The sequence below is a fragment of the Monodon monoceros genome, unplaced genomic scaffold (genome assembly GCF_005190385.1).
Source record: "Monodon monoceros isolate NGI ecotype Baffin Bay Population unplaced genomic scaffold, NGI_Narwhal_1 Super_Scaffold_7, whole genome shotgun sequence".
Taxonomy (NCBI): domain Eukaryota; kingdom Metazoa; phylum Chordata; class Mammalia; order Artiodactyla; family Monodontidae; genus Monodon; species Monodon monoceros.
The window spans coordinates 52006984-52022931 of record NW_021703784.1 but is presented as its reverse complement, the minus strand read 5'-3'; the positions used below and the strand labels follow the sequence as shown (position 1 = coordinate 52022931).

At 44.4% G+C, this 15948-nt stretch overlaps 1 protein-coding gene across 1 annotated transcript in view; it reads right to left on the bottom strand.

Annotated features, from left to right (window-relative positions):
- Positions 1-15948, bottom strand: part of TENM4 (teneurin transmembrane protein 4) — a 740944-nt gene that overhangs the window by 185409 nt on the left and 539587 nt on the right. Inside the window, exons 11-13 of the mRNA XM_029207627.1 lie at positions 15388-15558; positions 8372-8586; positions 6168-6378 (exon numbers count right to left, since the gene is read on the bottom strand). Of these exons, the coding sequence (XP_029063460.1) occupies positions 6168-6378; positions 8372-8586; positions 15388-15558 (597 nt within the window). The remainder of the gene's footprint in view (positions 1-6167; positions 6379-8371; positions 8587-15387; positions 15559-15948) is intronic.

Sequence of the window (15948 nt, the reverse complement as noted above, 5' to 3'; positions counted from 1 at the left end):
CCTCTCTTCTGGTCACGCTCTTCCTGCTACCTGGAATAACATCCTCGACAAACCCCTGCCATTTCCTCCTTTAAATGTGAGAATTCTACCCATCCTTTGAGGTCCCATCATGTGTCACTCATCCAGAGAGCCCTCCCTGACCCATCTGGCTGGACGTGCCCCTGTCTTCCTCCAGCCCTCATGGCACTTTGACCAGGGACTCCACCAGTGACCCTTCTTTCTCTCTTCCTGGATTAGAGGCACTTACTATGTAAATGCTCATCACCTTAGTCAAGGCCATGAACTACTTTGGCCAGAAACCAAGTTATACCTTCTCTGTATCTCCACCTTAGGAAAGGGCAGGAATGTAATCATTTTTGGATAAAGGAAGAAAGGAAGGAAGGTAGGATGGAAGGATTAGATCTGCTTCTAGTCCCTGGACATAGAATAGGTCAATTTATAGAAGCTGCCTAGGCCTGAACAAAAGGAACCTCCTCTTTAATTACCATGAAATGCCCTCAGACCAGGAAGTCCAGGGCATGTTTCTCGTAAAATTACCAGGGTCTATGTTTGCTAACAAGGATTCTAATTTCTTTTCTCTGGGTTTCTAAATTCACTGTGGGGTAACCTCTGTTATTTTCCAACTTGCCTCACATTGCCACAATGTCAGGGTGATCTGTCCTTTTATGCTTCAGCATCAACCAAAATTAAAGGCTAAGGTGCTACATCTAGAGGCCCAAAACACTGCAACACTGACTCGTCAGGTCTTGGGGTTGCAAGCAATGCATACAAAGGTATTTTTATTTTTAAAATTTTGGATGTCGTGAGATTTTTTTCATGGTCTTTTTAATGACTTCTCAAGAAAACTTCCTATGTTGATTTAAGACGCTTACTTATATTGGAGGCACATTAATAAAGGGGAAATTATATTCCATATAATACAAATATAAATAAAATATTTATTTTATCAGACCAAACAGTAAGACACTCTGGCATCATGGACAGAACATGGGATTTGGAGACCAAGTTTCCATCCTAGCTCTGCCCTTACTGACTGTGTGACTTTGGGCTAGTCAATTAAATTCTCTTGAGTCTCAGTTTCTTCATCTGTAAAGTTGAGATCAAAATGAGAATTCTCTAAGGTTCTCGTTCTTTCTTACACACAGAAAAGAGCTAAGCATGGTCCCTAACACACAGTAGGCACTCTCTGAATGTCTGCTGAATGAATGAACAGGTGGAAAACCAAAGTAAGTGTAATATCCAAAAACGGGGGCTTGATCCTGAAAAGAGGCAGATGACTAAAGAAGGAAGATCATGAACTTTGGAGTCAGACAGATACAAATTCAAGTCCTGGCTTTTCTCAAAACATCCCTGAACCTCAATTTCCTCATCTACAATAGGGGGTGAAAATAAAAATAATCACCATGTGGAGTTACTGCAGGGCTTAGAGAATGTATTTAAAGTCCTGTGTAAATGGCAATGGTGAATTATAATTTAGCTACTGGTATACATCTTCCTACTTCCTTCAGTACTCGGGGTCAGCCAGGTCACCCACCCCCAAACGGAGCCAGAACCAGAAAAAACATAACCTTCAAATTCGAGATCTCTGCGTGTGGGGGAAAGGCCATTCTTTCTGAAAACAGCTGCCATGTTTTATTCTAAAATGTGCTCAGTTTCAGTGGCTTGTGTGCATGTGTGTGTGGGTGAGAGAGAAAATGCATCTAGTTCAGAGGGAGCTCTGTCAGCAGCACATCTCCGTGTATATATATTTGTGTACACAGTTTGTAAAGTGCTTTTAGATTTTTTGAAGGCAAAAGATAAACTTATTTAATTTAAAATCATCAGCTGGATTGCATTAAATGGAGGGAAAAGCAAAAACGTACACAATATAGCCATTTGTTAAGTTAAACACAATTATTTCTCCCACTACTTAATTACAAACAGACATAAATACTCTGGATTCTGACATCTCAGATCTTCTTAAATTCTAGCTCTGCATTTCAGCGTGTAACGGAGGGAGGGCCACATTCCAATTTGTGTGTTAAGCAAAACCTGAGAGTTACAATTGTATATTGGGACTATGATGACTTCACTAAAACAAGACCTCAACTTTTAATTAACCTGCCAAGACAAATTACGACTCATGGTTCACAGGTAACGACCAAAGACAGCTGAGACGCAATGCCAGAGACTTGGGGAGAGAGGGATTAATAGCAACATCAGAGTCAGTCTGTTTTTGTATTAAAAAAAAAAAAAAGTATTCATTAAACAATCACTGTAGCTTGAAGGAAGACAGACGAGTCAGAAAGGCAGGGAGGGAAAGGGGATGGGAGAGAATATTAACCACTTCCATGTATCGAAGCCTGGGCTGGGCACTTTACATTCATTCTCTCCAATCTTCACAATGGGGATTGCCAAGTACTATTATCGTTTCATTTTCCTGACAAGAAAGATGAGGCTCACAGAGGTGATGTGACTGACTGTGGTCACAGAGCTAACATGGGGCAGTGAGAGAAGGAAGGAATGGAAAGTAGTGCTCGGAAGGCATTTGGTTTGTTTGTTTGTTTGTTTGTTTTGCGGTACACGGGCCTCTCACTGTTGGGGCCTCTCCCGCTGCGGAGCACAGGCTCCGGATGCACAGGCTCAGTGGCCATGGCTCACGGGCCCAGCCGCTCCGCGGCATGTGGGATCCTCCCGGACCGGGGCACAAACCCGTGTCCCCTGCACTGGCAGGCAGACTCTCAACCACTGCGCCACCAGGGAAGCCCAAAGGCATTTGTTTTCATAGCTTAGTTGACAGACCGACCCCCAGAATCAGGATCACCTGGGCTCTACCTCAGGCCTCCTGGGAAAAGGCCCAGGAATCTGAATTTTAGACTCACTTCCCAGGTGATTCCTTTGTACTACAATATTTGAGACCCCCCCCATAAGATACTGTAACCCCTTGTTACTCAGAATGTGGGCCACAGATGAGCAGCATCTCACCGGGTGCTGGTGCAACAGGCAGACTAAACACCCAGCCTGACCGATTGAAGCAGAGCCTGCATTGTAACAAGACGCCAGGTGGTTCACAGAACTCTGAGAAGCACAATACAGCCTAACGGCTCGAAAAGACATTATAGGGTTAAAGGAGGTGAAGACAGATTTCATCATTTAAGTGAGAACAGGAGAACCTGAGGGAAAAGCAAGCTCCATCTCCTTAATTATGACAAAACAGGTCAGCCAGCTGTGACAAGCCAAGAGGTGGCAAAGGTACCTAACTGTACCTACATCTTCTTTCTCTGAGAGGCACATCCTAATTAAAAGTAGCTTTCTTTGGGGGTTTGTATGAATTTCCTTTCATATTTGTGCTCAGTTATTAAAAATACAGAATTCTGATTGTAGGAGACCCTAGTTCTGCGCAAGCATGATACTGCACCTAAGAGAAATCAGGCTGTGAGACCATGAAGCTGAAACTCAGGCACCACTAATGACTTGAAAATCATGTCTCTGAATTGAAGCCACCGTGTCCAGAAAGAGAGAAGAAACAGGGTCTGGAGCCTGGCAGACCCTGACGAGTGCCAGTCTAATTGGTGGTGGGGACCAGACTGGCTCTCCCATGACGGGAAACGGCTGCGCCGACAGCCTCCTGGGTCACCACTAACCACCGAGCGGCAACCTCAAATTCGAGTCTCAAGGAACCAGGAGATGGAATTTGTGCAGGGCCAGAACACAAATTAGTGGTGGAGATTTAGAAGTGAGCACACTTTCTACTGCACCTCAGAAGAAGGCATCAAGGGAGGAAACCGACAGCACAGCGGCTGCCAAGACTGCACAGGCACTTCCAAAGCAAGGACAGCACAAAGCGCCATTTCCTACCCCGGAGCTGATGTAGCCTAACAGCTCCACCTCCCTCATTTTGCTAAGAGGGCAGAATGTTGAGCCTGCAGTTACGGCAGAAGCCTATACACTGTGCACCGTATTTGATGGGAAGGTATTCTCCGCCTCAACTCTATGGGCAAAATTGCAAATAAGAGGAAAATGGCCTGAAAATGACTACTTCTGTTTAGGAGGAAGAACCTGGGTCTTGCAAGAGTTTTAGGAACCAACGACCAGATTCAGAGGTTTTTATTCAACTCCATTTCCCATGTCAGAGAGGCTCCCAGCCAAGGACCAAGACAGAGTTTTGAGGTGAACTCAAAACAACACAGAAAAACAAACAACCCAATCCAAAAATGGGCAGAAGACCTAAATAGACGTTTCTCCAAAGAAGATATACAGACTGCCAATAAACACACGAAAGAATGCTCAACTTCATTAATCATTAGAGAAATGCAAATCAAAACTACAATGAGATATCATCTCACACCACTCAGAATGGCCATCATCAAAAAATCTAGAAACAATAAATGCTGGGGAGGGTGTGGAGAAAAGGGAACCCTCTTGCACTGCTGGTGGGAATGTGAATTGGTACAGCCACTATGGAGAACAGTATGGAGGTTCCTTAAAAAACTACAAATAGAACTACCATACGACCCAGCAATCCCACTACTGGGCATATACCCTGAGAAAACCATAATTCAAAAAGAGTCATGTACCAAAATGTTCATTGCAGCTCTATTTACAATAGCCAGGACATGGAAACGACCTAAGTGTCCATCATCAGATGAATGGATCAAGAAGATGTGGCACATATATACAATGGAATATTACTCAGCCATAAAAAGAAACAAAATTGAGCTATTTGTAATGAGGTGGATAGACCTAGAGTCTGTCATACAGAGTGAAGTAAGTCAGAAAGAGAAAGACAAATACTGTATGCTAGCACATATATATGGAATTTAAGAAAAAAAATGTCATGAAGAACCTAGGGGTAAGACAGGAATAAAGACACAGACCTACTAGAGAATGGACTTGAGGAAATGGGGAAGGGGAAGGGGAAGCTGTGACAAAGCGAGAGAGAGGCATGGACATATATACACTACCAAACGTAAGGTAGATAGCTAGTGGGAAGCAGCCGCATAGCACAGGGAGATCAGCTCGGTGCTTTGTGACCGCCTGGAGGGGTGGGATAGGGAGGGTGGGAGGGAGGGAGACGCAAGAGGGAAGAGATATGGGAACATATGTATATGTATAACTGATTCACTTTGTTATAAAGCAGAAACTAGCACACCATTGTAAAGCAATTATACTCTAATAAAGATGTAAAAAAAAAACCACAGAGGTTTTCATTAAGCAGAAAATCCATCCCTAAGCGTTCTGGTTAGTGGAGTTTTGTCTTCTGGAAGTTTTATTTTCCTGTAGGGGATTTTATCTCCAGGCTGTGTCACGGCGCTTCTGATATAAACCAAAGCAACGTTTTCTGACCTGAACCACTGAGCCCAACGCATCATATATCACGTTGTGGTGATCTAAGGAGACAAATTCTGTGCAGTATATGCATAAAGAAGAAAAATTTCTTAAGACAGGATGCCAGGCTCCCCAGACACCCACAGGCTTGTGAGGTGGCCAAGGCGCTCTCTCTGAATGAGAACTCTTTCACTATGAGGGACAAGAAGCTGCTAAGAGCTCATTTAAATCCTCCGGGCTTGCCGTCCGCCAGAGCTCAGGACCTCTCGGTTCTCTACAAAACCCCCATCTGATCAGACAGTTCATCCAGCCCTTTGCATGGCTATTCTCACCCTCTTGCCAAGCCTTTATCTTTTTTTTTATCCTCATCTGCCAGGGGTTGTTGGCTCCAAAAGCAAAACAAACAAGCAAACAAAAGCTCACGTAAGAAACCAAAAACCCAAATAACAGATCAGTGAGTTGAACCAAGGGAGATTATAAGGACGAATATAGGTGACGCAGAGAAGTAACAAGAACTCCTGTCTCCTTGTCAGTTTTGCCCCTTGGCGTTTAAATGTAGCTGCTACTCCACACAATAGGCCACAGGTAACAGAAGGAAGGCGGCGGGCAACAGTGCTGGGCTCAGGTGCCAGCCCAACATGGCCTTCCAGCTCCTCCTGTCACTCCCTTCCCCCGTTTCCCTGCATCTCACTCCCACCCCTGGTCTGGCAAGCCCAGTCAGGATGGCCTCAGGCCGGGTGGCCTCTGCAGCTCTGGGCAAGACACATCCCCTTGTCCACTTCAACTCCCAGGATCCCCAAGTGTCCTCTCATCCGAAGAGACAATATCCCACAGACCCCAGAGGGGTGGAGCTTCCTTACCAATGGCAGTGGTGAGAAAGGAAAGCACTTCAGACTCCTTCCCATCATTATAAAAAGCCAGGTGCCAGATTCCTGAATCCAAATACTGGATGAAGCCCGTCTCATGGCTAGAAGCGGGGACGACTCCCCGAGACTGGCGCTGGGGTCCCTCCAGGCTCCGTGCTTCCTGGGTCAAGAGCCTCCTTCCATCCAGCAGCTCCACAAAGTCAAACTGAAGTACAAAGAGAGCATAATTAGCAGTGGACCTGCTTCACCACAATGCTAGGTTCTTCAGGCTTCTGCCGGGGAGGATACGGGGAAATACAACCTGAACCAGGCAAAAGAGGCTAAAGCCATGTGAAGGTTGACCAACCAACTCCAGCTCCTTCCCAGAAGCCATTTTTCCCTGGTAATAGTCTCCTGATATTCTTGTGAGTGCATTGTAATTAGTGGATTATTTTTAAGTCTCAGAGTTTGCACAGGACAACCATGCTTTTCCAGTGATCAGAAACCCAGACACTTCATGACTGTTTGAACTCCAACCCCATGCAGGTGATGGCGGGCAGGAATCCCAGGGGTCTAGGATTGGGCTTGGAGCACTGGATGTGGCTTAAATGTCAGTCAAGTGCAAACGGAAGTTTGATTTATACTATCTTCCTTTCGTCAATGACCCTTTCTCAACGCTCCAGTTTCAGGGAGCAGTTTTAGGGGAACTAAACTGGATTAGCTCAAAACTATCAATAATTACATGCTGTGTCAAACACAAGTGCCGAATGACGCAAGTCTACTAGCGTGAGAGACCTGAAGTCAACCACACAGTGCTAACAACAGGCAGTTGTTGGGGAAGTCCTGCCGGCCTACTGGCAAGCAAATCGTGCAACTGTCTACCTGTCTGTCTGTCTATCTTTTTTTTTTTTTTTGCGGTACGCGGGCCTCTCACTGCTGTGGCCTCTCTCCCGTTGCGGAGCACAGGCTCCGGACGCGCAGGCTCAGCGGCCATGGCTCACGGGCCCAGCCGCTCCGCAGAACGTGGGATCTTCCCTGACCGGGGCACGAACCCGTGTCCCCTGCACCGGCAGGCGGACTCTCAACCACTGCACCACCAGGGAAGCCCTGTCTCTCTATCTTTAAAGAAAAACAAAATAGATACTGATTCTGTCTCATGTGAAAATGTCTAGGGGCATGAAGTCCAGGACCAGCATGGCAGTTTTACAAAGAAATCAGAGGGGCCCAGGCTCTGTCTACTTTTTCTGCAACTCCATCCTTAGCAAATGTATTTATCTAGCTTTTACCTAAAAATTAAATAACTACGGGGGCTAGGAAGACTGCCTTTGGCTGGGGAATGTCTGATGGATGCCTATGATTTATATTACTCCAATCCCAGGGCTGGGAGGACCTCACACAAGTCTGCTCTTAACCCATCATGACTGGTAATGTGTCAATCATCCTGGCTGAGTTTTTTTTTTTTTTTAATTGAAGTATAGTTGATTTACAATGTTGTGTTAATTACTGCTATATGGCAAAGTGATTCAGTTATACCTATATATATATATATACATTCTTTTTTAAAATATTCTTTTCCATTAGGGTTTATCACAGGATATTGACTACAGTTCTCTGTGCTATACAGTAGGACCTTGTTGTTTACCCATTCTATATATAAAAGCTTACACCTGCCAATGCTGGCTGAGTTTCTTAAGTGTTTCTAGTGTGCGTGTGTCTGGGTAAATGTGAAGCCCTGAGGAGAGAAAGGATGCTTTGCTCTGAGCCAGGTCCTGCACTGGCTGCCTTCTAGATGTGCTTCTCCACTCTTCACAACAGCCCTGTGAAGTGGGTATTGTTATCACCATTGGCTAGATTAGGAAACTTGCTCTGAAAGGGTGTAACAGGCTCAAGGTCACATAGCTGATAACAAGAGGATTCAAACCCAGGTCTCTTTGACTCCAAAGTGCATGCTTTTTTCTCTAGATTACACTTCCTGGATAAATTAACTTCGAGACTGGGTACTAGTAAAAAAGGCTATTGAGAGATTTCCTAGAAAGCCTTCCTCTTAACAAGCTCCAAGGATACAACCCTACTCATCTGAAAGGTAAGGTCTGAGAGAGGGCAAATGGATGAATGGGCTACAAAATACATGAAATTTCCTTCAAGCTCAGAGATCCAGGCTTAAGCATTAGGCTTCTTGACTTAGGCTTCTTGAGCAGGGTCCGTGGGGTTCTGGTTACCTGTGTATGTGAAGGAGGAAGGCCTTTTCTGCCGTAAATGCCGACCAGAGCCGCCTTTCCCAGAGACACATTGAATTTCAGATGCATAGGATGGTCTATGAACACCTGAGATCTCCAGAAAGTGCCAGGAGGAATCTTCTGGGAAGCCCGTCTCCCCACGTCGATTTCTCCAGAGTCTATAAAACTGTCCTCTGGAAAGAAACTACTGGGCTTTCCTACCAAGACACGGGGAAGGGAAGACAAAAACATCACCGTTAGCCACACGTGAAACCAGGGATCAGAGCATCTGAGCAAGCAGGGCTCTCCGATGCCTCCCACTCCTCTCTACAACATTTTGCTGCCAGCCCACCCCCTGCCCCAGACTCCCCCACTGAGGAGTAAGAATGCCCAGAACTTTTTTTTCCAATGATGCCCAAATTGTTCTGCTAAAAATATGCATTCTTCCAAAGCAGAATGGGTCCTCCCCAAGGGCCATCTGTTTACTGCATAATTCCACAGCTTGTTAAGATATATTTTGATCCTAAAAATAATCACTTGCAGTCACATGAGAATAACTGTATGTGTGTGTGTGTGTGTGTGTGTGTGTGTGTGTGTGTGTGTGTGTGTAAAAGCATGCATGCTAAAAAAGAAAAGATAGAGGGAATGAGGTGTTGTTATTAACTTTCCAACTCAGAATGGTTCCCCCAGCAGTGGGAAGCATGACCTGAGTAGAGTCAGGTAAATTTTACAAGTTCACTAGTTTGTGTGTAATTGGGTGCCAAATTCTGAGGCTCAGACATGTGGATGAGAGTTTGTGTTGGGAGGAGGGGTAGGGTTGGGGAAGATGAGGAAAAGGGTACGTCTGAAGAGAGAAAACATTCCTGAAAAACGCTTCTTTGTCTTGGATGGAGGGCTATGAATATCACTGTGCTAAAGTGGGTAAAGATGAGGGGATTTTTCAAGTTCAGGCACAAACCTTATGACATACTTGGAAATTCAACCCAGGCCCCCAACCCTGCAGGTTGCTGGAGTGGGGGGGAGTGGTCAAGAATAAGGTCTCTTGCCCAATTCTGTCACCAATTAGGAGACTGACAGCTTTTTGAGGGCACCCCAAGTGCCAGGAAGGAAGGCTGCTTATCAGACTTCCTCTGTTTAGTAATTAAACACACTCACATGTGAAAAATATAAACCCTAACTTCCTGCCAGACATCAGCCCTCTGAAGGGTTGGGCGGGGGGCAGAAGGAGAGGACAGGGACATTAGAAGACCACCCTTAGGACATTAACAAGCCAAAATCAAGTCAACAGACCACATTTTATTTGTCATTAGAAAGACCTCTGGGTATCCTAGTTCCAAGGTTTGTGGTGGTGTTATAGATGTTGGAAGAGACACTTCAGAGACCGAGAATCCATTTATAAAGAAAACACATTTGTGGGAACTTTTTATGAAAAGCACTTGGGGAATAAGAAATTAAAATGTCATTTTTTCCCCTAGCTTTGTAAGATTCCTTACAAAGCACATTTGATGCTAAAATGGAGCTTGGCAGGGCACTGTTGTAGTCATAAAGTATTTTACTGTTTTAAATAATAAAATTCAATTTAAATGTTAAACTTCTCCATATGTTATCATTCCTTATAAACTCCTAGGCAGAAACATCAGGTTTTTAGCTTTAAACCGTTAAACGTTATTTTAATTAAAAATATGCCAACAAAAAAGTTAAAATGCATGCTCTCAATAAAAGTATCACTACTATTCTGTCCTTAGCATGGGAAAGAGCTTGCATTTAATTCCTTTATGGAAGGAATATGCCCCAGACTTTTACCTTGAAAATGTAGACACACACAAACCATGGCACTGTGTTTCAAAGCTCAAAGACAGAAGCCAAATTCACAAAGCATTAAGATGGAAGAGAATTACTTTCACATTCTTCCTTATCTGATTTTTGGGTTCCCAGTACCACAATCCTTTTATAGTCCAGGAAGAAGAGAGTATACCCTTCAGCTTATAATTCTGTTAGGGAAGCAGAACTAGGAGGGAGTATGAAACAAAAGCAGGATGAGTTTTGAGCTCTTTACTGCTAGAAACTGCACAGAAACAAGCCCGAGACTCCTAATTCCAAGGACTCATTTCCTTTGTGAGTAGGTAGGAGTCAAGAGCTGATGGGATTTGAGAATTGTCTGCACTCAAATAATTCCTGTGTCTGAGAATGAATAATGGAAACTTCTCCCACGTTTTGGCATGCCGTTGGAGAACCCTGCACAGTTCATTTCCCCTCCAGTGGGCATGTGTTTAGGAGACAGCTATTGAATCAGCTAAGTTCTTTCGCCTCACAGGTCAGAGGTCAAGTCCAGAGACTCTCCAGAGGTCTGCAGGCCCCAGAGGCATAAGTAAGTTGGCTCTTACCCGAGAGGAGTGGCAAAAAGGAATATTCTTTTCTAGCACTCTAGTATTTCACCGAAGCTGGCCAAAATGGGAGAAAAAAAATCATATTTGGTGTGTATACAATGATATAAAAATTGTATATTCTGGTCTACGGCACACTCCCAACCAGGACCTTGACTTTCTTGGCTGAGTCTGTGACGGCCACTCTGGAGCTTAGGTTCAAAAGTGACCTTTGTACCAGAAGTCACCCTGTCCAGATCCTTAGGGAAGGGGTCACGGGCCCAGTCTAAAGGAAAAGTCTGAGAGGGAAAGAGCATCCTCATCTTAGAATTTAACCTTTATCATTCTTCCCCTCTGGTCCCTAGTGGTCCCCACAGGGACTAACCCTAAGGATGAGGTGGAAGCTTCTGGGAGGGAAGACCGACAGCCCGCCGAGTACCTGTGTCTGGTGGGAAAGAGGCATGAGGTTTGCTGGGCTAAGGGCTGTTCAGAGTGAGATCACCCTCATCCTTTCCCGTCTTTTAAAAACCCTTACTGCCTTTCTCCCTCCAGATCTTATAACCTAAGATTCTTTGTTCTTAATTTTGAGCACCAAGATGTGAGCACTAGGATAGAAAATACCCCACTAAATGGCGATACCCACTGTGTAGGTGGTGGAGTAGTGACAGGGGGTAGAGGGTAGAGGCAGTTGGAGGCGAAAAGTCCTGTGAATAGAACTCTTTTTATTCCTACCTACATTCTGGAAAACGATAATAATAATAAACATTATTAGCAGTAATAGTAATAGAGGTAGCAGTGTTAATAGTAGTATAATCTATCATTTATTAAGTTCCAACTACGTACTGGGCATCTTTATATGTATCGGTTCCGTTACTCCTCACACTATGAAAATGTATATACGGATGCTCAGAATGCCTAAGAAGCCACTGAGATGGAGCCATTTGGGCTGCCCCTTTATTTATTAGAATATGGCTTCTTAGAGTACTAAATTGATAAATCATTACTTAAAACTCTTCCAAGATATTCTCAATGGTGGCAGAGTGCACTGACCCTCTTTAAGAGCGAGGGTCCAATTTAATTCACAGTCCTAGTGGGCTTAATACCAAGGCTAGACCAGGAAGATCCAAGGCCCGTTGGAGAACTTCCTGCCATCCTGGGATACAAAAAATGGACAATTTTTATGAACTAGGATCCCACACACAGGCCCCAAAGTTAAAGGGAGACGGTATCTCAAGACATTCATAAGAAGGACGCTATACAATCAGTGCGTGCCCGAGAGGCTTAACAAAGTACAAAGAGCTTAACTCAGAATTAAGGAGCTCCAACAGCACGATTAGGTTTCACAGGGCAGATTCTACTGGTAACAGTCCTTTTCTTTATAAAGATATACAGATTCGGGCTTCCCACAGCTATGCTGTGGAAATATGCAATCATGTCTATAAAAGAAATTTCTCAACAAATTACTGAAATGATTGGATAGCTCAAATAAGGGAGATTTGGAAGAACTGAAATTCCATGCACTTCCCAAGTTCAGTCTTTATTTTCCTGAACTGAGATTTATCCAGATAGGTTCTAAATTCCTAATCAACCAACACTCTCCCCCCTCCCTCCACATTTTTGGTTCTTTTCAATGCAATAACTTGCACAAAGATTTCTTTAGTTTCCTTAGCAACTGTTTGAAATTTATTTGGTTATCAAAATAAGCTGTTCCATTTTGGAGAGCCCAGCTGAGCCTGTGTGCGGCAATTTGCATGGTTCAAACTGATGGGCAATTTTGATTTCACTGCAGAAAGAAGAAAATACTATCCCTGGCCTACCAATTAAACCATCAGAAATGCTTGTTTATTCAATGCTTTTTTCCCTTTCTCCATTAATGCATAACATAAGTTCTTATGGTTTTACTTCGAAAAGCTGCTGTATTTGGTTTCCAACCCACGACAACCCTGAAATGGTTATAGCCACTTTGAAAATATAGTATAAATCGCAGTTTGATGTTATTCTCAAAGACACAATGAACCTTTAAAATACTGGGTTCATCATATAGTTCACTTGTATAATTAAAAAATATATACCCTTTAAAAATATTCACAAATGCCCCAGACTTTGTGGGATCTTTGAGGGGAAAATATTAATTAGTCTGGATTTCTGAGATTCTAATAACTGACATGGAATGGCTTGGGATTTGGGTGGACAAGAAGAAAGGAACTAACATTTGTTGAGTGCTTCTTCATAACTAGTCTTTGAAAAGATAGGTGTTAGCAACCCTTGTTCCACAGATGAGGAAACCAAGGCCAAAGGAGATGGAGTAACGGGCCTGAGTTAACAGAGCCAATAACTGGCAGGGCCAGGACTCAAATCCTGGACTGTCTGGCTCCAAGGCCTATTATCCTCTTTCCATCCACCACACTGCTTCCCCTACCATTGTGGAACAGGGCTCTAATCTTAATTCTGGAATCAGCTCTCGGATACCCTCAGAAGGGACAGGAAATATGCACTCACATCAGGGTTAAGGACTTTCCCCCTTGAGATACATCTAAGGAACTAGATTTTTAACAACACAATTAAAAACGTAAACTGAGTAGACACTGGTTTGACCAAGGCAAAAGAAATTAAGAACCATGTGGTCTCACATAAACTATAGGAATATTTGTCCTCTGTCTCTCCAGACCAAAGTATTTTTTTGTCACAGTAATTGCTTTTGATGCTGACCACCTTCCAGCATTGCGCTGCATTTTAGGAGTTTGTAAACAGGCTTTCCATTTGCATTAGTAATGACAGATAATCCCTTTAAGCAAAAATACTCCAGTGAAAGTAAACCAATAAGCTGGTGCAATTTTATTTTGTCTCTTATCTGCACCTCCTGCTCCTTAGGAAAAAGAAAACAAAACCTAAACAACCCACAAACTAATGTCATTATAGTGGGAGACTTTAGATAGAGCCAACTCCTGTTGAAAGAAAATCTGATAGAGAAAATACATTTTTCTAAATGAGATCTTTGAGGGTTCAACATATCTTAAATCTGTGTTTGTTGATTCTAAAGACAGTTGTCATCTATGGTATTCACCTACGACATCTGACACTATAAGCTGACACGGGAATCACAAGCCAACAGGAAGGACCATGGACAGGGCCAACCTGAAAAAAAATTCTAAAGAACAATCTGGTTAATCATATGATGATTCTGTTACTAATTTCATACGCAGAACTTGTGAATTAGAATGGACGTTACAGATAATATAGCTCAATAACCTCCTTTTAAAGAGGAGGAAAGTGAAGCCCAGAAAGCCTTTCAAGGGATTTGCTTAAGGGCATCTCAAGTGGCAGCAGCTGGACTTGAACTCAGGGTTCTTGACTCCTAACCCAGAGCTCTTCCCATGGCTTCATCCATGCTCCCTCCATATCCTATTAAGGTGCAAAGAAAGTGTAAGTTATTCAATGTTTTAAGTCTTAGAATCTTTGTAAAGGAGAAGACTGGCTTTGCCCCCCGCAAAGAGGTTCTGATTAGGCTCTTTGGAAATGCCCTCAGTTCCCTTGAAGATGACCATAGGTCAAGAGTGGATTTTGGCCTTCACGACCATTCAGAGACCATGAATAGCTACTCTGGCCAAGCATATGCTACCCTGTTAACCAAACTGATTCCTAGAAGGCAAACTCTTGACAGGACAGGGAAGCTCAGAAGCCATGACCCAAAGTTAACTGAGCTAAGAAGATGTAAGCAGTGAAGACTGGAGGCCGCTGTGACCACTTTGCTGACTGAGGTAACACCAGAGAGAGAAAGCAGGCCACAGGAGAAGGGCTGGTCGCACTGCCTAAAATGACAGCCAGCCTGGCCCATGAGCTCAGACACCCTTCCCGGTACCAATTTTTGTGGGTCTGCCACCTCTTGGCTGATAGTGAAAGAATCTGTGTTGATGGCGTGTTAGAAAGAGCCCTAAGAAATTCAGAAGATGGGTCTATGGATGTCCCATTCAAGAATGCCGAACTCCAAATGTCACCACCACTTCCATCATTGAAAGAGAAACATCTGTGTCTCATTGTACAATGGAATTTCTTATCCACACCTCCTTCAGGGTCTTACAACCATGAGGTGAGTCAGGTAGGTCAACTTATGGAGACTGCAAGAGCCCTGCAGTCACACAGACCTGGGCTCATGTCCCAAATTTCATTATTTACTGGCTATGTGACTCTGGCCAAGTAACTTAAGGTCACATGGTTGAAAATGCTAGAACAGCCGAAGTGGTGTTTCCATGGAAGCACAAGGTCCAAGGGTATTTCGCTTACAACACACCCTCTACCCACCTTGCCACACCCAACTCCAGGAGACACCCATTCATCCCATGAGGTTGCCTCATCATGATTCCACATAATCAAAGACAGCCGCCCAGCAGTGTGAAATCCCATGATACTTCCCTCAGGGCATGGGATGGGATGTTGCTGAGCACCATGAACCCTGCCCAAGCCCCGCTATGAGTTCACAGTGACAAGGAACTGCGATGAAGACACAGGTGGCCTGGCAGCCAGTGTGGAGTGCAGAGGGATGGAGGAAGCACCAGAGCATGGAGCTGTGAGTCAGGCACATGGCGCGCAGAATGGCGGTCTCCTCGGTTCAAAGGCAGACACAGAGGACTCACGACACGAACAACACAGCAACCCTACCTTCCGTGGCTCCTTTGCCTTTCCTGTCAGAGATCTCTAACCCAGTGCCCCCTGAGGGATACAGGGAGACGTCCGTTGGCACAGGCCAACTGCTGGCTGTGTCCTCCGTGATCTCATACATCTGCCCCTCCATCGGCTGCAGGTGCCAGTTTAGGCCAAACAGGTGCATGGCTGTGGTGAGCAATGAGAAAAGTCATCTTTTTCTGCTGGAGGTGGACATGGAACTCCCAAGCCAGAGGGGAGGACAAGTGGGGGTGGGGAACACAGGAATTCAGTTCAGTTCAGTTCAACAAAGAGCCCCTGAAGACAGCTCTGGCAGTGCTGAGTGCTACACAGGGGGCTGGGGCACAGAGATGATCCAGGCACAGACCCTGCCCCCGAGGGCTCACAGTCTAGGGGAGTGGGGAGAGGGGCAGGGATGAGGGAGTTTCAGGAGGTCCTGGCCTTTTTTTTTTTAACATCTTTATTGGAGTACAATTGCTTTACAGTGTTGTGTTAGTTTCTGCTGTATAACAAAGTGAATCAGCTCTACGTATACATATATCCCCATATCCCCTCCTT